Raw genomic sequence first — 25,919 nt, 5'->3', positions numbered from 1 at the left:
GGTTATCCCCAAAAAAATTAGGGGGGACCGTCCCCCCACCTAAAATTTAGGGGGGACACGTCCCCCCGCTTCCGCCGCCTATGAATGCACCCTCAAATAAGCATAATTAGACTCATGAGCACCCCTTTGGATGCAGCTATTGTACCAACCCGGAGGGTTCAAATTTGATCCCCTATTTCTTAGTGCATGTGTAATACGAGCCCGGAATACGAATTATTATTAGTATAATAACCAATAACTCTCTGGCCGAATCTGGGGAGTGTTTCATCAACATTTTCATCTGACAAGTTTCAGATCTGACATCTTTCTCTGATGTTGATTGGCTGAGAGGTACTGTTACTATGGTAACTGTCGGATAAAATGGGACTTGTCAGATAAAACGTCCGAGAAGTCCTTTCATGAAACGCCCCCCTGGTCAGATGCGCATGCAGAGCCGATGTAGTTGTGCGCCCTCTATCGACAGTTGTTTTACACATGGTTCGTGCTGTCTGTCTTTCCAAATTGTGTAAGCGAATTTCCTTGAAATCCCGCAAACATGAACAATCCTGCTTCAAATCTGAGACCAATTTTTCGTCTTCTTACCTTCGGAATTAGGTAATGTTTATTTTAGGTACTAATTTAATCTAGTAGAATCTCGCTATTATAAACAAAATTGATTGTTGTTTACTTTGGTATGCTCGTTAACTTTTCTTCGGTCCCTGGTGTGTGTTTAGGTGTCTGCTTACCCTGTCAAGTCATATCGGGGGAAACGCTGCATGACTGCAGCTGCACGGACGACGGTCGGACTCATATCCTGGTGGGGGTAGCCAGGCTTCTAGAGAGTAAAAGTCATTTACTTGAGTATGTTTACTCGGAGCCAGGGATTGCGTCCCATTCATGTGCGGGTACCGTGAAAAAAACTGAAACTTTTGCCCCCAAGATTTTCACTTTCCTTCTAAAACTAGCCGTGGATCATGTAAGTGGGCTACAACTTCACTTCCAACATTTCTACAATAGTGATTTCATTTTTAAACAAGAATTCATGTAAAAAACTAGAAAAATATAAAAGATGGGGGAAACTAGTGTGATGTTTATGCCTCTATCTTGTTTCTTATTCTTCATATCCTTGTCTATTAACCCCTTAAAATTGCTTCCAATTGTAAAAATGGAATTTTTTACACCTCAAATCTCATAGGCCCCTAATTGAATTCATTATTCACCAGCTCTCATTCCCTTATGTTCTGTATATATCTTTAGATTGTCTAGACATGCAAATGAAGTTCAAATTCCCGCGGCTACAAGGATAAGACTTCACCATTCATCAAGACCAGTTATCAACCCACCAAAAGTTACAGCATGTACAAGACAGTACAGCAGTGGAGCTATCCCAGCCCCTAGCAGGGACAATGAACCCAAACAATATCCTGAAAAGATCTCATCACTTGTTGATCAGATAGCTGCATTGACATTATCAGAAGTCAGCGATCTGAATGAGTTACTAAAGGTACGTTTCTCTCTACTTAAAGGACACCAAAACCTAAGAAGAGAAACAATCTTATTGGAAAGAGTAAAATGAAAGGAACAATTTTCAAAAAAAAGTTTCATCAAAATCGGTTAGGAAATGAACAAGTTATGGACGTTTAAAAAGTCTTGTACTTTCTGTGGGGATCCTCGAATTTGGCAAACATGCTTTAAAATGGCGTATTTTGTAGACAACTCTCCAGTTGTATTTTACACAATTTTTCAGATTTCCCCCTTTATTTTACATATTTTACACCATCTCCTGACCTTGACTTATGTGGTGTGAATTATATTTTCCCATGACATACGTTGTGCTCAGAACGAGGCAAGATGCAATTTGAAAAATAATGAGAAAAATTTGTGTACAAAACAAATGGAGAGTTTACAAAATCGCAATTTTGAATCACGTTTTCCATTTTGAGGATACTCGTACAACAAGACTTTTTAAACGTCCATAACTTGCTAATTTTATAACCGATTTCGATGAAACGTTTTTTAAATTGTTCCTGTCATTTTACTTTTTCCAAGAAATATTGCTTCTCTTCTTGGGTTTTGGTTTCCTTTAAAGTCTGTAAAGAGTTTTTATAAATTATGTTATTCATGAAAAAAAAAGATTCATTGCAAGATGAAATATAAGAGTACAGAATATAAAACACATTTTGTTTGAATGTGTAGCTAGAATCTGATCTGTTGTACTAGTAGATATATTTTATTGAAAATGTCGTTTTCCCCTTTTTGGTATGAAATTACTTCTCATGCATGGAATGGTTAAACAAATTCTGAACAAAATCTCCATATGTAGCTTTCTGATATGCAATCACTCAGTTTAGTGTTCCAAGTATTTTTATTTGCAGAAATAACACAGAAGTGAATCAATTAAGCCTTCTTCCAGGCCATTTATTAGAGCCAGCCTGTAGCATGAAGTCGTAGAAAAAGGCAGTCTTTTATTTTTCTTGAGGACTTGCATAACTTTCATGGTAGAATGTCAGCCCTTTAGTAGGGTGGGTGGGGTCAAAGTGAGGTTCGGAGTCTTCTACATATTCTTGTTATTTTGAAGTTACAGTAAGGTCAGGTCTGTACATTTTAACCAATGAGCAAAATTTTGGATTGTAGTTTTTAATCACCAATTTTTTTTCTTCCAGAAAACTTTGAACATCCAGGATGCCCCCATGATGGCCGTTGGAGCAGCCCCAGCAGTAGCAGCTGCACCAGCAGAACAGGTAAAACTAACATTTAAATAAATATAATTAACACTTCCATCATTGATTATGAATAATCAATTTATGCAAAAAAATGAATAATTGCACTAAAAGAGAATATAGGAATTTAAATATACAGCATTTTATTTATATTTTCTTTTGAAGGAGGAAATTATTAGTTTATTTTGAAGACTTTAAAACTTGATGGTTCTGTCGTCTTGCATCAGTCAGCATCTGACGTTTAAAATTTTGCCAAAGTTCAAGTCAAAGGTATTCTCAAGATCTAACGTACACATCTATTATCTGTTGTGTTCCAGTCATTGTAGGGAGAATAATTTACCGCGATCGCGGAAAACAGACGGAATTTACGTAAATGGCCTTTTGAAACGGAAAGTGGCATTTCAAACGGAAAACATATTTTTCCTCAAAATACACAGAACAGCAACATAAATTACTCCAAAATCTCAACAAAATAAAAATACTAAATGGCCACAAAACACGATCTCACTTCACCACAATCACAACAAAATCCACACATCGTGACTGCCTTCACACTGACTTGATCGTACCCCCTATCATTGATGCCAGATTTAATTAATTCAAACCACTTTTCATGTTCAAAATCTCAAAATTATATAGAATTTACAATTGTTCAGTCTCCATTTCAATATTTTTGTAAATTGAATTTTAATCTAATCCCATTTTTGTCTCACCTGCGTAGCAGAGTGAGACTGTAGGCGCGCTTTTCCGACGGCAGCGGCGGCGTCAACACCAAATCTTAACCTGAGGTTAAGTTTTTGAAATGACATCATAACTTAGAAAGTATATGGACCTAGTTCATGAAACTTGGCCATAAGGTTAATCAAGTATTACTGAACAGCCAATTAGAGTTTCATGTCAAATGACCAAGGTCAAAGGTCATTTATGGTCAATGAACTTAGGCCATGTTGGGGGAATCAACATCAAAATCTTAACCTGAGGTTAATTTTTTTAAATGTCATCATAACTTAGAAAATATATGGACCTAGTTCATTAAACCTGAACATAAGGTTAATCAAGTATCACCAAACATCCTGCATGAGTTTCTCGTCACATGACCAAGGTCAAAGGTCATTTAGGGTCAATGAACTTTGGCCGATTTGGGGGTATCTGTTGAATTACAATCAAAACTTTAAAAGTTTTTGGACCTGATCCATGAAACTTGGACATAATAGTAATCAAGTATCACTGAACATCCTGTGCGCATTTTAGGTCACATGACCAGGGTCAAAGGTCAATGAACTTTGGCCATAATGGAGGTATCTGTTGAATTACTATCATAACTTTGCAAGTTTATTGATCTGACTTTTGAAACTTGGACCTAAGTGTAATAAAGTATCACTGAATATCCTGTGCAAGTTTCAGGTCACATGATCAAGGTCAAAGGTCATGTGAGATCAATGAACTTTGGCAGCATTGGGGGTTTTTGTTGAATTACCATCCTATCTCTGTAAGTGTATTGGTCTAGTTCATAAAACGTGGAAATAAGAGTATAGTAGTTTTAAAAGCCAGCACTGCTGCTATGTTGAATCGCATGATGCAGGTGAGACGGCCAGAGGCATTCCACTTGTTAATTGTATTTCTTTACTTATGTATTGTGATTCTGTACATTCAATCTTATTTTATTTATGATGGCTTTACATTATTACTTCTTTTTTAGAAATTTATTTTTTTACTTAAATGTTGAGCTTACCATAACTTCTTCCATGTACCTGTATGCTTTACAGTTTTTTTTTTGTTTGTTTTAATGTTGCCCATTGATGAATTACATATATTTCTATTGTTAACATGAATAATTTCAGTCTTGTGGCTGTACACAGAGCTGCCAAGTAGTACTGATTTTCAGTATTTAGTACTGAAAAGTGAGAAAAATACTGAGAGTTTAATGTAAAATACTGATTTCTAAATTTACAGCTTTATGTGTTGTCCTATGGTATTTTTAAAGAATACTGATTTCCTCACCGAAATACAGATTTTCAACTTTAAAAATACTGAAATGTTATTTTTCAGGTTGGCAGCTCTGTGTACATCATGTATTGAATTTTATTGCTGAATAAACCATTCACTGAATTGAATCTTCTTAATTTTATGATGAGATATGATGAAGACACCATTTGTGCAGACCTGCCAAAGTCTGGGAATGAAAAATTGTATTCTTTGATTAAAAAAAATTGTATTTTTCCCCCCAAAACTGTATTTCATAATAAAGTGCTCAATGAAATGCTCAAGCTGCATGCAAGCTAAAATGCGCACTGCTCTTGCAGATGAAAAAAAAAACTATTGAAACATGTCTATATCTTTAACAAAATGAAGTTACCTGAAATTACATTGATCCAATAACCATATTTGTGTAAGTTTTAGGAAAAAGAGACATATAGAGATGATTTTTTTCAATAAATTACGATTTTGAATTAATAAAAAAAAAATTATCACAAAATTGTATTTTAAAAGAAAAAACGTCATATTATAGTTTTAACAAGTACTAAATACGCCAAAAACGCACTGGTTTATCTATACATATATTTTTGTCATTTTTCAGGACGATGATGAGGGGGATGTGGTCAAGGCTCCAGAGAAGACACAGTTTACAGTGAAACTAAACAAGTTTGATGAAGCCAGTAAAGTGAAACTAATCAAAGCAATTAAAGCTCTCACATCAGGGATGAATCTGGTACAGGTATGTAGATATTCATTATTTCATGGAGGGGGGGGGCTTGTTTCAGGTTTCTTAGGTTCCATGACATTTGGAGGTGCCATGGCCGGGTGATCTAAGGTGCTTGTTTGGAGATCCGAGGATTGGGGGTTCGAACACGTGTGCCCTTGAGCAAGGCATTCCTGTTTTATCATGTATCAATACAGCAAAAACATCTGTTAGTATGAAAGAATCTTATTGCCAGAGAGTATAATTAATAATAAATATACAAATTTCATAAAGTGCTTTATACAGAAGTTTGAAAGCACTGAGAAAGAAAAAGAAGGAAAGATACCTTGATATAAGAACAACAAAATATCTTCCTCTGAGCTGGACTTGTGAAGTGGAGAATAACTATAGTCTTTTCACACTTGAATTCTGCAGCCGTGAAATAGAATGAGGGAAATTTGATCAGAGTAATCGTTGAAAGGTTTATGCATCGCTCAAATGCATCAGAATAATCATCACATGTTCTTCACGTCTGTTTCTTGCAGGCCAAAAAGTTTGTGGAGTCGGCCCCACAGGTCGTCAAAGCCGATGTCGGGAAGACGGAAGCCGAAGAGATCAAGAAACAGTTGGAAGAAGCAGGGGGCACCTGCGAGATTGAATGATAGAATTGGACAAAGATGGAATACCAAAGAGTAACTGATGCATCAGCCAGCTTGAATCCTCAGAAAAGGGGTGTCTTATCATGCAACGTCACTCTTTAGCGCGAGTTTTGATGCACATATTCAGTTTGTGGAAAGGCCTTGAATTCAGACAGCAAGAAGGCCACCATAGGGCACATATCAATATAACAGAACAAATGAGAAAAGAAAATCAGCACACAAGATATCCATCGACAGTGAGACAAGCACTTATTCCAGGGAATGGGGAATCCTCGGACTTGGTTCACTCCAAGCGTTGCAAGGATGCGGACCTTGGATTCTCACCTTCATGTACTTCATTTAGCGGTTTTCTTCTTGCAACTGTTGGGGTCAACCTACACGGTACCAAAGACAATTGTGACTGGATTCTCACATTGACTTATGCATATTAACCGATTGACCACCATATTTTGTAATTCAGGTAGGCTTTGTACAGGGATTATCTGTTACCAGTAGTCAATGGGTTTACATGAAGGAAACCAACAAATGAAGTGATACCTTCAGAAATTAACCCTGGGTCCCGGAAGGCAAGATTAGTTTGTTTTCAGACAGGATGCAGTGATGCAGGGAAAACCCAAAAGGAATCCATCGCAAACACTGAGTCAAGTACATCTGTAAGATTTAAGACAGAAATATCAAATATAATTTATTGGACCGGTGGCACAGAAATGTTGGTAGAGCCAGCAGTGTGCTTCATGTCACAACATTTTGTGACTTATATCGTTTGACTTCACATCTGAAAGATGTGACTGGGCCGACCGTTTGCACTCCGTTAGTGCTACCAACCATCCTGTGTGGCCAGTCCATGTCTCTAGTGCTGTATATGAAAAAAAGAAACCATTGATTTTTCTCGTTCAGGAAAGTTGTTGTGTGTGCCCTCCTTGAACCTCCATCAACTACTTGTTTATGTACAGTTTGGCCCGAAAGTTTATGTTCACTTGCTTAAAGCACAAACTCCTCCTTTAAGATATTGCTTTGCCTGTGGGAGGATGCGTTGTCTTCAAAATAGTTTTAATTTACACTCAAAGACATTCATATTTATGACTTTTGATAAATATTTTTTTCCTCTCCAAGTGTATATGAACTTTCAGGCCTAACTTGATATGAATGAATAGCATGAATCAGGCTCCTTTTGTAAATTAAAAAAATAAATGAAAACATATTCACAAAGTACATGCTTTCCTATTTCTATATTTTATTGTGAAAAGTATTATTGCATACATGAAAGTCATTGTAGTAACAAACACATTTATCTAATATTATTAGAGTTCTTCTTGGAAGTAACTGCATCTTGCTAAAGCAGGAATGAAAGGCAGAACAAGGTATGTACAGTTAACCCTGTCTAAATTGAACATGAAAATTTGACTTACAAATTATGTAATTAGATGGTATATTGGTAGTATTGGCACCCCTCCCTCTCCCTGATATTCAAATCTGACTTGTGCAATTTATTTATGCAGAGTTAACTTTATATATATATAGACATGAAAAGCTTAAATTGTACTACAAACAACACATACAAATATATTTTGTACAATACCCATGGAATGGAATCACACAACAAAAATTGGTATTAAAAATAGAGAAGATAGCAAGAAAATTAAGTCACAAACTAAGCTTTTTTGCATTTTAAATTTGGCACATGTCTGAAAAGATATTCTGGATGCAGGTGCAATTTAATTACAGAATATTGTGATTCGGAGGATGTTTCACTTGAGAAGTTTCAAAAGCTTGATTTTAGAGACTAGCATGAAGCGAGACCAGTTTGCTCTGCCACATTCATGGATGTTCTAAGTAAAACGTGAAAGAAGTCACTTCTTAGAAAAATTGCCCAATCTCATCTCTCACTCTTTAGCAAATCTCTGTAAAATTACTCACACAACCTTAAAAGTAAAAAAAAAAGAATCATTACTGTTGAAAATAAAACAAAACGACAAATACAAAACTCCTTGATCTTTTTATAGAGTTTGGACTCTAAATTTCTACATCTCAAGTACTACTGCTTTAGGAATGAATAAGCACGTTTATCACTACACTTATACCAGTTGCAAAAGGTTGAAAGTACCAAGAGGCTAAAATGTGAAAACTATCTGATACAATAGGCACAGAACGAAAGAGAAAAGCAATTTCAGAGAATGCATCAACATGTATTGAAGATGATATATTTGGTGGTCATATTCACATCTTCCTCATTCATAATGTATTTAACAGCATGTACATTTGGGGAGCTTTTCATGAAACAAATGTTATTGATAAGCTACTGAAATAATTGCTCGGAACAATTGCCAGTAAAAAGTCACTGACAGATCGGTTTCATTAAATGCTACCCTATGTGTGGGTTGTTCCTGAAGTGATCAACTCTGGTTTGAACACTGAACAAAGGGTGCAAAACTCTTGACATCATCATGGATGAAGTAGCTCATGAAGCAAACTAAGAATGGAGAAGAAATTGAAATCGGACACACATACATGTAAATTTGATTTCAGCCAAAACAATTGGGAGTGCAGGAAAGCCACTCCAGAGAGATGCATCGCAATTTCATAGTGGCATTTTCGCTAAAAGACAAGGCCTAAATGTGCCTTGCTATTCATCATCACAATCTTAAAATGAAACTTGAAAGACTGCACATGTCGGCTAATTGCAAAAAAAATATAATAGATCAAATACAGCATGTAGGTCAATACTCTTCTATTGCAAGAGGCTGATCAATAATCAATTGACAATTTGTGTTAATCACCAGACTTATAATTTGCAATCTATTGGAAACTCCTTGCAACACCCCATTGGATCCATGGTTTTTATCCCTGGCTAACTGGTGAATCAGACAAGCGAATTGATCCTCAACCCCTCGACATTTGGGTTTATTTCCAATTTGTCTAATGCCAGTCTGTCCAATCTCAAACTTGTCTACTGTCATTTCGCCTACCATCAGTTCGTCCACTCACCACATGGTCTACTTTCATTCGGTCAAATAACCAGTTGGTCTAACAGCCATTTAGTCCATATACCATTTGGAAGGAATGGCATTAGACTAAATTAACATAGACCATGCGATGAGTGGCAGGTAGGCAGTGGGCGAATTGGCAATTCACCAGCATTTGGTAGCTCTCTAGTTCCTCCATTTAAAAGAGCTTCATATATGAACAAGCAAGAGACCTAGACCCATGGTTTCCATCCCTGCCAAGTTTTGCCCAGGATATGAGGGTCAGTTGCCTGGTCAATCAGACAAGCAACTTGATCCTCAACCCTTATCTTTGAAGTCCATAATGACTGACCAACAGACCTACACCCATGGTTCCCATCCCTGCCAGGTTATGCCCAGGATATGAGGGTCAGTTGCCTGGTCGATCAGACAAGCGACTTGATCCTCAACCCGAAGTCCTTTGGTACCACACTGGGCTCTCTTGTGATTTCTTGTTCCTCCGCATATAGCTTTCAATGCCTTCAACACATCAGGGTTCTTTGAGTGGCCCATTTCGAGCTCTTTCCTGTAATTGGAAACAAAGCAGAACGAGAGTCGAGATACACTTGAAATTGTGTTGAATATTTGCCGAAGTTGAATTTAATTTTTTAGACCATGTTATGCAAAAACAAAAACCTGTTATTTAACCTCTTTCCAAGTTGAACAGATACATGTATCTGTGGTCTCAAGAAATAAGTCTTGGGCAGTTACCAGTATGGGGGATCAGAAATAACATTCTACCAGCCAATTAAACTGAGTTAAAGGCAGAAACACACACACAAAAAACAAATTTAGTGCAAATTTCATACACTTATTTGCATAATAATAAAAAATATAAACAATGAATTTTTTGACAATTTTATTTTACAGCCTTGCAGTTTACATCCAGCTCTACGCACGTCAAAATTTTTGTGGCGATCGCGCGATCAGTGGCCGAAATCGAGAGGGGGGGATCAAATAGACCCCAAATAAACCAATCTTTCAAATGAACGCTTTCTTTCTGATATAGAATCACAAGCTTTGAAAGAAATAAATTGAAATATAGTTATACTTTGTTTCAAGTTATAATATAGTTATACTTTGTTTCAAGTTATACCTCTTGGAGAAGTACAATGCTGGATCGTACTGATGACTGCAATTAATTAATTTTGTCTATTCTTTCTCTTTATATCCCTTGACCCCCCCATCTTTTTGGTCGTTTTCCAATTTTTTATTTTGCTATTTTTATTTCTATTCGTTTTTTTTTTTTTCTATTTCATCATTTTCTGGTAACCTGATGCCTTTCGATATCATTTGTGTAAAACAATCTACGTAATAAATATGTATTCCGTTTTTCACATTTGTTCGCTCAAAGTAACAACATATATTTTTTCCCCATTGGGAGCCTAATTTTTCTACAAGCTCTGCTTTTTATTTAGGTTTCCTCACTTTTTTTACATTTGTAGTGTACCTTATGCTTAAAAAACTTATGTTAGATACTTAATTTTATCATTGATACACTATGTTTATGACCACATTTGTTATGTATATTATAATATTTGTTTTAAAAGTGGAATCAATAAATGAAATGAAAAAAATGAAAATGTCAGGAAAAACAACCTTTGGCAGAATAGCAAGAACTTTACATCCCAATTACATTAGTAATTCATCCAAAACACCTTCCTGGACACCCCTACCCCCCCCAAAAAAAAACACACACACTTCTAAATCCCCCCAAATGGAGACAGGAAAAAAAAACTGTATAACTGCATGCAAGTGAGGATACAAATTCTTTGTTGTGCAAGCTGGGTATGTTTATGGATGTGTACAGCAATCCAGCGGTAACTGGGGACATCAAGGGTGCATACAAATACATGCATTGGGCCATTTTCTAAATCATCCTAGCACCGTCTACATTTGATTTACAGTTAAATGGAGGCTAAACAACTGGGGACCATCCCTGTGTATTATTCGTGTGTCAGACTTTCATTCACAGTTGTAAAACTTTACAAGCACACACAATACATACTTGGTAATGAATGTTGGGTTCGCTCCTTGCAGTTTCATCTTTGCCAAATCGATCTTCTCTCTCGGGTACCAGGATATATCCTTACGATCTTCTTCCGACATCTCTAGTGTTTTCGCCTGTTTATCAGCAAAACCCTACAAATTATCAAACAAACATGGCTTGGAAAATTAATCTTAGGAAAACTGTAAAATGACTTTTTCTTAGATCTTCAAATTTATTCGTCATAATTATTCAAAAATTTTATTCAGAAAACAGCATTAAAAGCAGACATACTGTAGCTCTCAGACATGCACTCATCATAGTAAAATTGCATGAATGAACAGAACGCTAGAACAAACACTATATAAAAGAGAACCAAAAAAGGACAAAGGACCCTAAACATTGTTCAACGATACAAAACAATCCAAGACCAAGAACAAAAAAAAATACTTAATTCACTTTGGTGCTCATAGATGGAAAGAATAGTGTAACCAAATTGCTAAAAATCAAAGTGGCAAAAATGGTGTTTTGTACTACAGTGTATTGCAGAATTGGATATCTCAAGTTTGGCATCAATTAATCTGTTTATTTTTTCATGATCTTTCAATAATTCTTTTGTTTTTCTTGATCTTTCATTAATCCTTATATTGTTCTTGATCTTAATCCTCTGGTTTGGGACCAAACATAGATTAATGTGTGCCCAAACACATGATTGTTTTCCAATATGGGGTCCTTAATTCATCAATGAGTTATATGAATGACTCGTCACCAGAAAGCACTTGTTCCGTTTACAAACCAACCTTCCAGTCCAGAGAGGGCTCTTTTATGAACACATCCATGGTGTTCAGTAAGAGCTCATGGTCTTGTCGAAGCGCCCTCAACGTATGGACCATTGAACTCTGTAGGTCGCCCTCTATCTCCATAGGACGCATGAGGTTCACGATCTGTCTGGTCAGGCGGAATGGGATCAGTTCAGGGATTGGCAAGAACTGTCATGAGGTAAAGGAAAAAAATATAAAAACATCTGTGTTTTTTTTTGTAAAATGATTCAAAACTTACCAGGGTGGAGTCTCACAAAGCTGTTCTTGAAGTTATGCACAACTTAATGCATGACTGGAACAGGCTGCCCAAGAAAGGATCAATAGTCTTGCATAAATTCATTCGTACTTATGAATTAAGTATTCCTATCAATGTGACACTAACGTTATAGCCATTATAGGCTTTTTAGTCTTTCCTTTTTCCTTTTTCTTTGATTTCAAATGTGCAATTAAGTCTGTAACACTCATAGACTGTTTTTTATAATGACTAGAATTGTGGAATTGTGCCGCTGGCGCCTAAAGCGACGCCTATAGTCTTGTTCTGCTATGCTGGCTAGACAAAAAATTTATACTTCGACCCTTTCGACACCGTGCAACATTAATTTGGAAAAGTCTTTCGGAAGAAATTTTGTGCATGTAAAACAATTCATTCATTCAAAAAGAAACTTAAATAGTATTGCTGACATCTTGAATGTTTTAAATGCATTTCTGTTATCTCATCAAATGCAGATTTGTACAGGGTTTGTGTAGTAGCTGAACTGTTCTTCTCTTAACGTATACACACAAAGAAAATTCACGAAAGTGGTGATTATAGACAAATTATATATGAATGGAAAGGTCTTGTCTTTTTATACACAAATATGTCACTAAAAAGTCTTACAGATGTCGTGGAAATGCAAGAAATGAAATTAATAGAGACCCTTCTCAGCCCCCCCCCCCCCCCGGCAGACAATCACGCGATCGAAAACAGTCGAGAATAATGACGTCACATGATCAACTAGCACATCATCTCTCTGTGCATAATACACTGATACACCTTCCTGGTCTCTATTTTTCTTCGAATTTACCGTTTTCTTCATGTGTTGTGATATCCGATTTCTGTTTTCGACAACTTCAGACTATAAGAGAACCAGAACTGTGTTATTTTTTTATTGAATTGTGAACTGGAAAGACCGATTTTGTCCACTCGACAGTCTTCGTTGTGTCGCTCTGAATATTGAAAAACACCAAGCTGTACGGTCCCATTCACTTGCTGCCGATGCATGTTGCAGGTTACGCTGTTTGATCCAGTCAAAAGTCAAGGTAAGCATATTGTTAGGAAACTGTAGTCTGTAGTTGTTCTGACGATGCATTCAGGTCAGATGACAGATACAGATCTGATATAATTTTAGAATCATGCATTTTGGCATGACTAGGCCCCTACTATTAAAATTAAAAAGTCTTTATTTAGAAATTATGTTTTTGCACAATTCCAGCAGATTTTTCTTCAGATTTCTAAATAAACTGGTCAGGACTCAGGCGATTAAATTATTTAGGAGCACTGGCATGGACCATGGCTGAAAATCTGCTGTTTCAGAGGAATGTTTGGCATTATCGTAGTTTTTGTCACCAGTCCATTCTAGTCTTGAGGACGCAATGATGTCTTTTTTGAGATATGTCATATATGACATATCTAAAAAAAATCATCATCATTGCGTCCTCAAGACTAAGTCCATTCACTGCCGTTTATTTCGTCAATGGCGGTGATCCACTCCCATTGACTTTGTACACAATGAGCGCACAAACACCAAATTTCACGATAAGGCCGAATGTTTTCACGACAAGGCCAAATGTTTAAGTTTACACAATGTCACAGGTCTATATAGTACCCAATGCGTTTATGCTCAGGAGGGCCCTGCATCGTATACATCCAGATACACAGAATTATCACCATAATGCCGATGTCATGAAGCAAGACAAATTTTCAGCAGTGGTCAACCTGATCATGCTGATTCCTGGCCAAAACTAGAGTCTGGTGTTTCTTTCTGATTAGAGTGCTGCTACATATGAATGCGTAATGCCTTCAACAATGAAGATAAATGCACTCTTTGTAATGACACAGAGTACCGTACCTCAAGTGATGTTCGCGTAGTCTCCACTTCACTACCGCTACAGCCTACTCTATGCTACACACCTACCCGGATAGGTGTGGCATACATGTATGGTAGTGTAGCAGTAGTGAAGCAGAGTGGGGCCTACACAAACATCACTTGAGGTAGAGCACCAGTGTTCTGAGTGGAATTTTTCAGGTGTCTAAACCTACTATTATTTGTTGTTGACCGGGAATTACATGTCACCGCACGTCATCAATCATCAAGATAATGAATTTCATACTTTGATTTGATTATTTAAATTATTTCTTCTTTTTTTTCTCTCACTCTTCTACACACAGATCTGCACACTTGCTGACTCTGGTGACTTCTGGTCTCTGCTCGCTACTTCAATGTGGAAGATTCCATCATGTCCTCTTACTATGATTTGGATATAGCCATTTTTTTCTTCACTCTTTCAAGGAGCTACGTGTACGGTGCAAGTTTTGGACTGATAATGATGCAACAGAAAATTTATCTTTATCGATCTTGGAAACAATTTTGAGCACAGTTTTGGAGAGAACTAAAAAAAAATTGACTTGGACAGGAATACAGCTTGTCGAAAATAAGAACATACAACTCAAAAGAACAATTTTAATGTTACTAGGGCATTTTGCGAGAAATTTTCTTATCAATCACACGTCCCAAATCAAGGGTACGTCCTTTGATTAAAGACAAACATGTAGTTGAATTGCAATTGCAACGCGACCTTATTAAGCTTGAATTTGAATTTAAGACTTACGCTTGATTTGCAATGGAACATAAGTTTCTTGCAGTGCCCCATAATTATGTTTTGTTATCAGATATCTAACGTGCTGATTTTTCTCGAAAGGTATAATATATTTGTCCTTTTAAACGGTATTTGAATATGGGTACGCCTTTTATTTCTTTTCCACAATATTTATTGCATGTACATGTATGAACAGAAGTGAAATATTTATTGTGAAGCACTGTGAATGTTGTGTGCTGTTGTGTGATGGTTCATCATTTTTGTTATAAGACTGTAAGCCTGGTGGGTGTGAGGAAGTGGCCTGGATGAAAGAAAAGTGAACATGTGCCCAATTACAGATTTGCATATTCTAAGACAATTTTGTTTCTGGATAAATATTGCTATGCATTCCCTACATTAAGAGTAAAGGAGAAGTCCACACAATCAAAAATTAATTTGAATTTAAACAAAAATAAGATATTGCAGGAAATTTCATAAAAACTTTGATTCAAATTTATATAATTACTATTTTAACATTGAGAAATTTTGCCTAATTTATAAAACGATGATATGCTCATCTGTGTCGATGTGCAAATTAAACTAACCGATTATGTCACACGCACTAAGTTCTATTGTATTTTGTTGTTTGATATATTTACATGACATGTAGATTAAATATTTAATTATTTTCTGAAAAATTTTTGGAGGGATTTTAATTCCTCCAAATAACATTTAGAGTTACAGTTCCGTAAATGTAACCTATTGTGATCGGATGAAGAGTTTCCTATCAAATCTGCAAAGAATTAAAAAACAAAATGCCACAAAAAATTAGAAACGAATGTGATGTGAGTGACAACACTAATTTGCATATCATTGTTTTGTGACTGTTTTGAGTAAAAACAAGGGAAATTACTCTATTCAAATAATTTTTAGTTGATGTGGACTTGACTTTTAACTCATCCTCTACCCCTCCCATCCCAAATAAGAGTAGAATTTAATCAAGAACTTGAAAATCAAAAGCAGCAATTAAGTAAGATTTGATAAATACAGGTCTGAATAGGATTTCACAAGAAAAAAAAGAAAAAAAGCTGGGTAGGGACGAGAAGGAATAAAAAAATATCCAAATGAATCCGAGTTTTGAACCAGGGTCCTCGCACATGACAAAACAATAGCCAACGCATGTGGCCACAGACCATTTCCTTCCATATCGTAGGCTTTTAAGATATATGAAACAAAGTCCGCTCGCCGCTGTGGGCTAATCATGTTACGGCAATTCAACTGCAATTTCAATCATTTCGCGATGGATATTACCGTATTATTTTGTGGTTCCTGACTTTGTTACATAATGAAATTTCATAATTTTTTTTCAGTCGTTAAGAAGAATGTCTATGCTTTATATTGATTATAATATTAATTTGTCGCAAGTGTGATTTCTAAGTGAAAATACGCTTTGTTTATTCAAATATATTTCTTGAAAAAAAATCATTTTTTCTAAGCTAAATATCGGTTACCAAAATACGTTAAATGTGCACTTTATTTCACTGTTCAGTAAATTCAAACTTTTATCTATATAACAAGACCGATCTTGTGAGGAATAAACAATTCTAAGAGCAAAAACGCTGATTAGAAAGATCGTCTTCAATGGGCTGCTGTCAGCTCAGCTGCTCACCGCTCATTGTGTGACGTCACTCAGCTCGAGCTCGCAAGAGGACCGGTGGAAGGCAGAAATATGGCATGAAAATAAATCATTTTTGAGAGCTGATTTCTGCAAACTCTAATCACTATTTTGAAAAGTGAAGTTATATATCTGATTAGTAATACTTCCCCTTTACAATGATGACCACAAAAAGGCATTATAAAATACTTTTGATTCTTCGGGTGTCTACTTTAAGTTATTTTTAATATAGCTTTGTATCTAATTTTATTCTAATATTGATAATAATCTTTTAATTTCCCAACTAGGGTAGCCGTCTCGACAAGCCATCCGGCCATTTTAGGCTTTTCCCTAAATTCCTTAAATATTTTAATGTTAAAAACTATTATTTATATATACCATGTACATGTAGAAATGAGAACATTAACCTTCCTTGACATGCAAATATGTGTTATTTTCATATGGAATTTTTCTATAAATAAGCTGAACTCATCTACATAAGAATTATATCAGTGACAGCTTCTCCTGCAGTATCTAAAGTCACCTACCTGAGTAGCTGAGCCAAAGGAATGTCCAAAGTCAATGCCCACCATTCCTCCAGTTTCTAAGCTGATCAGAAAATTGGAAAGATGACGATCGCCAATACCAAGGATGTACTGACAGATACACAGGACAGCGTGCGAACGAGCGAAGTGCGCCCTCAAGGTTAAGAATGCTTCAGGGGAGGCACTCAGCTCCATAAAGCCTCGTCTGGAAGTGGGCAAAATTGCAAGGCAGAGAAAATGACAAAAGAAACTTTTGACTTTATAAATACGATAGAACATACATGTAGAACATAAGAAAACAAGTGGAATGCCTCTGGCCGTCTCACCTGCATCACGCGGTTCAATATAGCAGCAGTGCTGACTTTGCATACTACTCTAACTCGCACAAGATGTTCAGTGATACATGGTTACTCTTATGTCCTCTTTTTATGAACTAGACCAATAAACTTACAGAGATATGATGGTTATTCAACAAAAAACCCCAACATGGCCAAAGTTCATTGACCTTACATGACCTTTGACCTTGATCATGTGACCTGAAACTGGAACAGGATGTTCAGTGATACTTGATTACTCTTATGTACAAGTTTCATGAATCAGATCCATAAACTTTCAAAGTTATGATGGTAATTCAACAGATACACCCAATTCGGCTAAAGTTCATTGACCTTTGACCTTGGACATGTGACCTGAAACACGCACAGGATGTTCAGTGATACTTGGTTACTCTAATGTCCAAGTTTAACGAACTACACCAATAAACTTTCAAAGTTATGATGGTAATTCAACAGATACCCCCGATTCGGCCAAAGTTCATTGACCCTAAATGACCTTTGACCTTAATCATGAGACCTGAAACTTGCACAAAATGTTCAGTGATGCTTGATTACTATTATGTCCAAGTTTCATGAATCAGATCCATAAACTTTCAAAGTTATGATGGGAATTCAACAGATATCCCCAATTCGGCCAAAGTTCATTGACCCTAAATGACCTTTGACCTTGATCATGTGACCTGAAACTTGCACAAAATGTTCAGTGATGCTTGATTACTATTATGTCCAAGTTTCATGAATCAGATCCATAAACTTTCAAAGTTATGATGGGAATTCAACAGATATCCCCAATTCGTCCAAAGTTCATTGACCCTAAATGACCTTTGACCTTGGTCATGTGACGTGAAACTCATGCAGGATGTTCATTGATACTTGATTAACCTTATGTCCAAGTTTCATGAACTAGGTCCATATATTTTCTAAGTTATGATGACATTTCAAAAACTTAACCTCAGGTTAAGATTTCGATGTTGATTCCTCCAACATGGTCTAAGTTCATTGACCCTAAATGACCTTTGACCTTGGTCATGTGACATGAAACTCTAATAGGATGTTCAGTAATACTTGATTAACCTTATGGCCAAGTTTTATTAACTAGGTCCATATACTTTCTAAGTTATGATGTCATTTCAAAAACTTAACCTCAGGTTAAGATTTGATGTTGACGCCGCCGCCGCCGCCGTCGCCGTCGGAAAAGCGGCGCCTATAGTCTCACTTTGCTTCGCAGGTGAGACAATAAAAAGCATTCTCGGAAATGAATATCCTTCGAATCTCTGTGTATAACGTAAAATAGACATACCTAAGGAGGTCCCATGGTACTTTTGCTTCTCTTTCTCTGAAAGCCTTTACAGTTTCTGTCTCGTTAGCACGCCTAAAAAAAAGAAAGTTAATACATTTCTTGATTTATCATTTAAACAATGTCACTTACATCAACATTCTAATGCATACCCTTTTTATAGTTGCATAAAAAAATCAACACATTTCTTTGTTTATCATTCAACTACGTCACTTACAACAATATTATGTTAATGCATACCCTTTTTATAGTTGCATGAAAAACATCAAACTAAACCTACAGAAGTGTATATCATAAGAAATTACAAATGAAGAATGGATAACATATTTTTATAGCTATACTGACAGCATACAGTTGAAAGATTTACCTCCATCACTTACAGATCAAGAACATAACACTTATCCAATTTGTAAACTTTCAAATGACGTCCAGTATCTACCTTTTGACCCCAAAGACATTGCCATTTTTCTTTATACACAATTTGTAATGCCTGTGATATTACAACACTTATATTTTCAATCTATTGTAATTAAAAAAATAATTGATCAAAATGGATTGCATGGTGTGATAGAGACTGGCTTCTCTATTTAATTTTCACCCACCATCTATGTACTATGAGCTATTTTTTTTAAACTAGCGTAATCAAAATCGGATGCAAAATAGGAAAGTTAACAATTTAAAGTTTTGCTTATTTTTCACAAAATAGTGATATGCACAAAACAATGACCTGCAAATGAGACAGACAATTATGTTCGTCACTCACAACTTCTTTTGTTCTTTATTGTTTGAATTATACAATATTTCATTTTTACAGACTTGGCAATAAGGACCAACTTGACTGAACCATATAGTATAAATAAACAATGCTAATTTCACATGTTCAGGAAAATTAAATTAATCATTGCTATAGTTGACAATAAGAAGAAAATTAGAATATTTCATATAATAATACAAAAGAAATAGTGAGTGGATGACGTTATCTGTCTCAACTGCAAACCAACTAGGATGTGAATATAACTGTCTTGTGAAATTAAGCGAAACTTGTCATAACTTTCTTATTTTACATCCGATTTTGATGAAAATTTAAGACTTATGCTTGTTGAATTTTCTCTTTTTATTCAAATCAACTATTTGTTGGGGTGGAATTGTCATTTATTAGCTCAATGTCCCTCGAGTCATCAAGATATACAATAAAATTGTTTTGTTATAGATTCATAGTGCATTCTACCTCATGCTGATATTGTTATTTCTTTTAAAATGATGAAAATGATATATAAACTTTTGCACATCTAGTTGAAAATATTTAATATTAAGCACATATATCAAAATTAAAAGAATGAATTCCACCTGGTATGACAAATACATTCACTTTTGAGACAGTATTTTTCAATATAAAAAATCAATGAATTAAAATATATTAGCAATTACCTTGAGTCATCAAGATATACAATAAAATTATTTTGTTGCAGGTTCATTGTGCATTTTATCTATTTCATGCTGATACTTTTATTTCTGATGAAAATGATAAATAAAGCTTATTTAAATTAAAAGTTTAACTTTTGCATATATATTTGAAAAACATATATAATTATATCATATATAATATCAAAATTTAAAGAAGAATTTCCACCCAGTATGATAAATACAAAATCATCAAAAGATAACTGAATTTCACTTTTGATAGCGCATTTTTCAAAACGATCTCTTAAAAATCGACGAGAGAAAATATATGAGCAGTGAATTCAGTGTGTTCTGAACAAAAAGAACACAAATCATAATCTATTATACCAACAATTTTCATATACTTTTCAACACCAAGGATATTATGAGGAATTTTGTACTGAAAATATCTTACTGGAATGCAGCAGCATACATTTGAACTTCATTCGGATTCCGATCATTGCTGAATTTCTTTATCCACTGAGCAAACAGAGTTCCTGGACCAGCTGCACTCCTGAATTAAAAAAAAATATAATAAAGCGCTAAGCGCTTCACAGATATATTATTATCCCGGTCATTGGATCCTTGCATGCCCGCATACAATGTATGCACCTTCTCCACTACCTGGGGAGCATTCCATCAAGAGTTCCAAGACTCAATTCCTAAGCATACTACATAGGCTTTCGCATCCTAATGGGTACCCATTTAACACCCGCCAAAACACTGGTTTGGTGGAGCAATACAAACATCTCAGAGCATATTGTACGATGCGCAGATATCTAACCAATTCCCCAAGGGCTGGTGTGCAAATATTGCTGTGTGATATCATACTGTTTTGCATGGTCTAATTGATAACAATTAAATACAATATATACAGTACAAAAAAAAAAAAAAACCAGGCTGGCACAAAATGACCAATGAAAGCTCGAAAGTTTATTTCAGGTGGGGGCCTCAAATGCAGTGATGCATTACATAAAGCAAATAACTATCTTAAGTGTGACTTTAAGTCACATGTATCTCTTGTGAAACACCCCCCCAGGATCACATCTGTAATATAATTGGAACTTACCTGTAGGCATTGTGCTCGGTTTCACTCATGGCCCGGGTGATGAAATCTTTGAGGGTCGTCGTATTCTTCACCCATTCTAAAATACCAAGTCTTCAATTGAGGAGATAAAATGATTTAAGAATGATCTCAAATCATAACATGTATATTTATTACAAATAATGATATAAGAGAAGTTGCAATATGATGAAACATTACTATTTCTTGTAGCATTTCTAAAACGCTACCATTTCTTGTAGCATTGCTATTTTATTCTTTGTGTTGCCAAATATTCAGTTTTATTTTTTGTGATTGTTATTTTCATAAATAGTAGTAAGCAGAAGTACATGTAGTATATTTAATATAATCTTTTTCATAATCATCATCATCATCATCACCATAATCATATTCATCATCATCATCAGTATCATCATTGTTATAATAACCATTTTTCTAATTATCTTATTTCTATGGTTGTCTTCATAATCCTAATCCTCCTCCTCCTCCTCACCATCACCATCGTCATCATCATAGGTGTCATCACTATTTACAATTCTCCTAAAATTGCAAATTCCATGTAATATATATGTCCGGTACATCACAATACACATACATTTGACATCATACAAAAAGTTGTATGAATGAAGAAATTTGTGGGCCAGACATAAAAAACATTAACTATTTTAAAAAGAAGAAGTGACCCATTCCTCAAATTGAGCCTATCTATAATTTCTTGCCATACCTTGAAGTCATGGGAATGACCTGATAGGTTCTGAGAGTGAGCCCTCGTTGGCTGCATGCTGCATCCTGTGCCAAGATGCCATTCATGATGCAGTAGAGTTGTTCAATCCTTTGATCCATCCTCAGGTCCTCGCCGACCTTCACCAGGAAAGGGTAGTCCGTCTCGTCGTCGCCGCGGATTTTGATGCATTTCGGCTTGCGCAGGGAGGGCAGCGTTATCACTGTCTCGTCAAAGCCTGCGATCTTGACGTGGTAAGCAGGGAGGGGCTTCTTGCTCCCATCATACTGACCTGCGAATGGATCAGGAAAGAACTAATTTTGAACTCTCCAACCAATCTTGCCTGTATGGGAATACAGGTTTCAAGGATTCAAGCAATTTTGGGTCTGACATACAATCACATAATGTTGCATAATTTTGGAATGCATTTCAAGTTCGGTCTAAAAAAGTTGGGCGAGACTTGGAAGAAAGCGTCAAACATCCCGATACAAACTTTTCCCGTTTCAGATTTATCACAGAATATGTAGGGGGATTATGGCCATTATGATCTATCACAACGTTCTCGCTACCACGCGTCACGCTTGTTGGCCGCCGACAACCCTGAAAATTTTCATAGCAAATCCGACAACCGTGAACTTCCCCGACAACCGTGGCCGACAACTGTAAAACAGGCCTAGATCTACACAAAAAAACGAATATATTTAAAAAAAAAAACAATTTGCTTTTCAGATCCTGAAATAAACTTGTCGATTATTTCGTCCACGATTTCTTCCCGGGATTTCTTTGACTCACTCAGAGCATGGACCTACGATACGACCTCGACTCAAGGCCCAAGATGTTTACCTCGCATTTGCGTATCGCGTTGCTCACATTATTTACGTCTGTGAGTGGTAGTAAATACGCTCAAAAATAAAGTGAGGAGAGAGAGGTACCGTTGGTTACTGGGTTGGGCAATGTCATTTAGATGTCTTGAATTTCAATTGATATTGTCACTTAATGTCACTTATTTTGTCGAAAGTGTGTCAAAAATAATATAAAAATTTGATCGAAATTTAGTTTCATCTCGTCCCAGGCCTCATAGCTACATTTACCGCAACGCCTACCAGCACATGAATGCATTTCTGATGACACTGACGTAGAGCGAATTGAGAAAAATTATTAAAAGATCACGTTAATAATGACAAAGCCACCGGAATGGATTGATATAATGTCCAACTCATTTACTTACAGCAAAATGATTTATTCACATTTACATTCCGCTTTTACTCCCTAATTTCCAATGTCTTGATCTCTGCATCGATCTTATGAAAGTTTTGATTAGTTTCGTGACGGTGTGTCTACCAAGTTCTGTGTCACTAGCACTGCATTCGCGCTCGCCACGGCCACATATTGCACATGGCATCAAAATGTTTGATCCGCGGGGATCCGAGTCTTCCAAACTTAGATGGGATCCAAAACTGATTTAATTTGAATGTTTTTTTTTACTTCCAGATATTCATTGAATCTGTTATAATTTTCATAAGTAATAATCTTCATACATATTATTCACACTTTTTAGTATATTACGACTCATTTTTGAATGTGAGTTATACCTACAGTGTATATTCATTTGTATTGTTCTTTATTTCTCTTTGCCTGCCAATTTAAATAATGAACGCACCTGTCAGGTCCTGAGAAATGTTTGTAGTCATCACAGTGAATGCTTCATGAATTTGTTGTACACTTGCTTAACAATTACGATTTAAAATAAATTATTTGATATTAATTTGTGTAAAGGTCCGGTGTAAAGGAGATAGAGAATAATGGGAGGTGGTCGTGGGTAATGTAAATGAAAATGATGGGATGTTTGTGACTTTGTGGGGGAGGAGTGGCGAAAAGAAGGCAATGTTCAGAGCGTATGAAATTAAAAATCATTTATGGATGTGTCTACGATACCTAATTGTGGCTGCATAATCTTTATGGCGATTGGAAAGGGGTACGTGATTCAATAGATTTTGATACAACAGAGTGAAAGTGACAATTCATTCACAGATATTCATTTCAGGGGCCGTGGAAACGGGGGGGGGGGGGGGGGGGCTGGGTGGGACTCAGCCACCCCACCTTTTTTCCAAAACCGTGTACAAAGACATAAAATGAACCACCTAATAGTGTTTTTTGCATAGTCAGCCCCCCCTGCCCCACTTTCAAGACATTTCCGCGGTCCCTGCATTTCAAGTACGGATTATTGAAGTTGATGTGTGAACGTTTTAAAATAGAGGACATGTATTTCATTTGTTCACGCCCACATGAGTTGCTAGTATAATTTAAATATCGTTGGATAAATTTTTCTATTTCACTTATGTCTCAATATGTTTCAGATCGGGATTGTGTTTTATATAGAGTTATCTTTACAATTTCGTTAGCCTAATTACTTATGAAATGAGTTGGAATGTCAACAAGATGCCCCAAAGCCGATGGCACGTGATCTACTTAGTATTCACATTCGGGGTTGAGCCAATCATCGTGCTTGAAAAAGGGTTCCCTGAATTCCCGCCCATAGAATGTGTGCCATGTGCGTGACCTGTTAACCTGTTGTTTGAATGCTAATCAGCTGGTTTCGTGACCTCAAATATCCTTCATGTTGTTTACGCTGGAATTAGATCTTTCTGACTCTTTTTTTTCATTTTTAATATTCTGTTCGTGAATTTCTGTTAACTTAAAAATTGATGCAATTTATTGAATCACATACCTCGATCTTCTCACTCATGGTGCAAGAAAATATTTTCAAAATTCAAAATCGCCAAAATATACATGTAAAGAAAGATTATTCAGCCGTCATCACCAGTTAGTAGTAAAGACATGTCTCTAAATATGCATTCGCTTCGAATATTGACTTCTTCACCAATCCCACATACACACGTACAATCCCCTGGTTATTGTCCACACCACGACCCCTCCCCTTTTGCTCTCTCCCTTCGACCATACTAGCTACAACCCCTCCCCCCTTCTTCTCTCTTTCACACACGCATTTTGTAGGCATACACAGTGCATTATCTAAAATAGAAATCTGATTTCCTGTCAATTAAGCTTTACTTTCAAAACATTTTAAATCGCAATTAATTATAGAACAAAGTCATAATATCAAAGTATTATGAATGACTAAAAATATTTCTCCCGCTCATGATGGGCAGTTTCATTATTTATAGGTAAGTATAGAACAATACAAATCAACATAGCAATAATTGACAGTGATAAACAAATCTTGATTGGATATTATTAGTATAAGCATCATCGATCAACAGAAGTCTTATGAGAGTTATAGTTTCAGCATGGACCTAATAGGTCCATGGTTTCAGTGAGTATCTGAAAACAAAACAAACATGCAAATCATATAATTTAGGAACCCCGTCTCATGAATACCAATGCCCATTATGTGGAAGCCTCGGAAGGTTTCTTCCGAGGCTTTATTTATTTGGATTTAGTAAGGGCATGGCGCGGCGCAAGCTCAAGTCAAAGGGCTACGCATGCGGTTCGTAGATCAGTCGGTCATTGACATAAGAAGCAACAAGCATTCACAAAATTAATCGCACTTTCTAAGAACGTAACGATCAAGACATTAGAAAATATATGGAATACATTTATCGATGTCATCGATGTGGATAAATCTGTAAACTGTAAGTATAAAATTAGTTTCCATTGACTTTTTGAAGCCTTTATCAGTAGTTTGCCTTTCCGCTTCAATCGCAATTCACGCAACCGCTACGGCTGCGTGAACGGAGAAGCACTAAATAGACATAAAATGTGGTGCATTTAGCAGCAATTTAAGCTCGTCGATATTGATATTTTCGATAGCTACCGCGCTTCGCAAGGGAGGGGGGACACCCCCCTCCCAAACCCTCCCCCCATGCGTGCTTCGCACGCACCGAGGCCGCTGCGCGGCTTTCATCGCTTCGCGCCGACAAGTGTCAGAGTTAACCTGGAGAGAACGTTGATCTATCATGTAGATAACATTAAGTCATCATGAACTCACCTGGTAACTCCACCTAATCGAAGGAGGATACGACACATGACCATTAATTCACCTGTCACATGACCATCAAGTTACTTCTCACATGACCATCAATTCACTTATCATATGACCATCAACTTACCCGCATACTCCAGCTCAACGCAGAAGCATATGTCACATAACCGTTAACTCA

The 25,919-nt window shown here is 36.3% G+C and overlaps 2 protein-coding genes across 3 annotated transcripts in view; one reads left to right on the top strand and one right to left on the bottom strand.

The window, feature by feature from the left end:
- The first annotated feature begins 445 nt into the window (after window positions 1-445).
- On the top strand, window positions 446-7,229 carry LOC121422339 (39S ribosomal protein L12, mitochondrial-like). The gene is made up of 5 exons (XM_041617317.1): window positions 446-594; window positions 1,237-1,483; window positions 2,643-2,720; window positions 5,278-5,415; window positions 5,925-7,229. Exons 1-5 carry the CDS (start codon window positions 536-538, stop codon window positions 6,039-6,041), a joined length of 639 nt encoding a protein of 212 aa, XP_041473251.1. The 5' UTR covers window positions 446-535; the 3' UTR covers window positions 6,042-7,229.
- Window positions 7,230-7,262: 33 nt separating this feature from the next.
- LOC121422338 (DNA-dependent protein kinase catalytic subunit-like) overlaps window positions 7,263-25,919 on the bottom strand; it is a 138,228-nt gene continuing 119,571 nt past the window's right edge. For both annotated transcript variants that reach the window (XM_041617316.1, XM_041617315.1), the window contains 8 exons: window positions 21,742-22,030; window positions 21,024-21,113; window positions 20,370-20,468; window positions 18,518-18,589; window positions 16,886-17,087; window positions 11,828-12,016; window positions 11,049-11,182; window positions 7,263-9,566 (listed from right to left, as the gene is read on the bottom strand). In XM_041617316.1, coding sequence (XP_041473250.1) covers window positions 9,362-9,566; window positions 11,049-11,182; window positions 11,828-12,016; window positions 16,886-17,087; window positions 18,518-18,589; window positions 20,370-20,468; window positions 21,024-21,113; window positions 21,742-22,030 — 1,280 coding nt within the window. In that variant the 3' untranslated portion in view covers window positions 7,263-9,361. The remainder of the gene's footprint in view (window positions 9,567-11,048; window positions 11,183-11,827; window positions 12,017-16,885; window positions 17,088-18,517; window positions 18,590-20,369; window positions 20,469-21,023; window positions 21,114-21,741; window positions 22,031-25,919) is intronic.

The sequence above is a fragment of the Lytechinus variegatus genome, chromosome 10, assembly GCF_018143015.1.
Source record: "Lytechinus variegatus isolate NC3 chromosome 10, Lvar_3.0, whole genome shotgun sequence".
In the NCBI taxonomy this organism is placed as follows: Eukaryota; Metazoa; Echinodermata; class Echinoidea; order Temnopleuroida; family Toxopneustidae; genus Lytechinus; species Lytechinus variegatus.
This window is presented reverse-complemented; position numbering and strand designations above follow the sequence as displayed.

Excerpts from the sequence above, each read along its gene's own strand:
- LOC121422339 (XM_041617317.1), top strand. The coding sequence starts at position 536 with ATGAACAATCCTGCTTCAAATCTGAGACCAATTTTTCGTCTTCTTACC. Across the intron at positions 2,721-5,277 it reads CAGCTGCACCAGCAGAACAG|GACGATGATGAGGGGGATGT; the intron begins GTAAAACTAACA and ends GTCATTTTTCAG. Across the intron at positions 5,416-5,924 it reads CAGGGATGAATCTGGTACAG|GCCAAAAAGTTTGTGGAGTC; the intron begins GTATGTAGATAT and ends TGTTTCTTGCAG.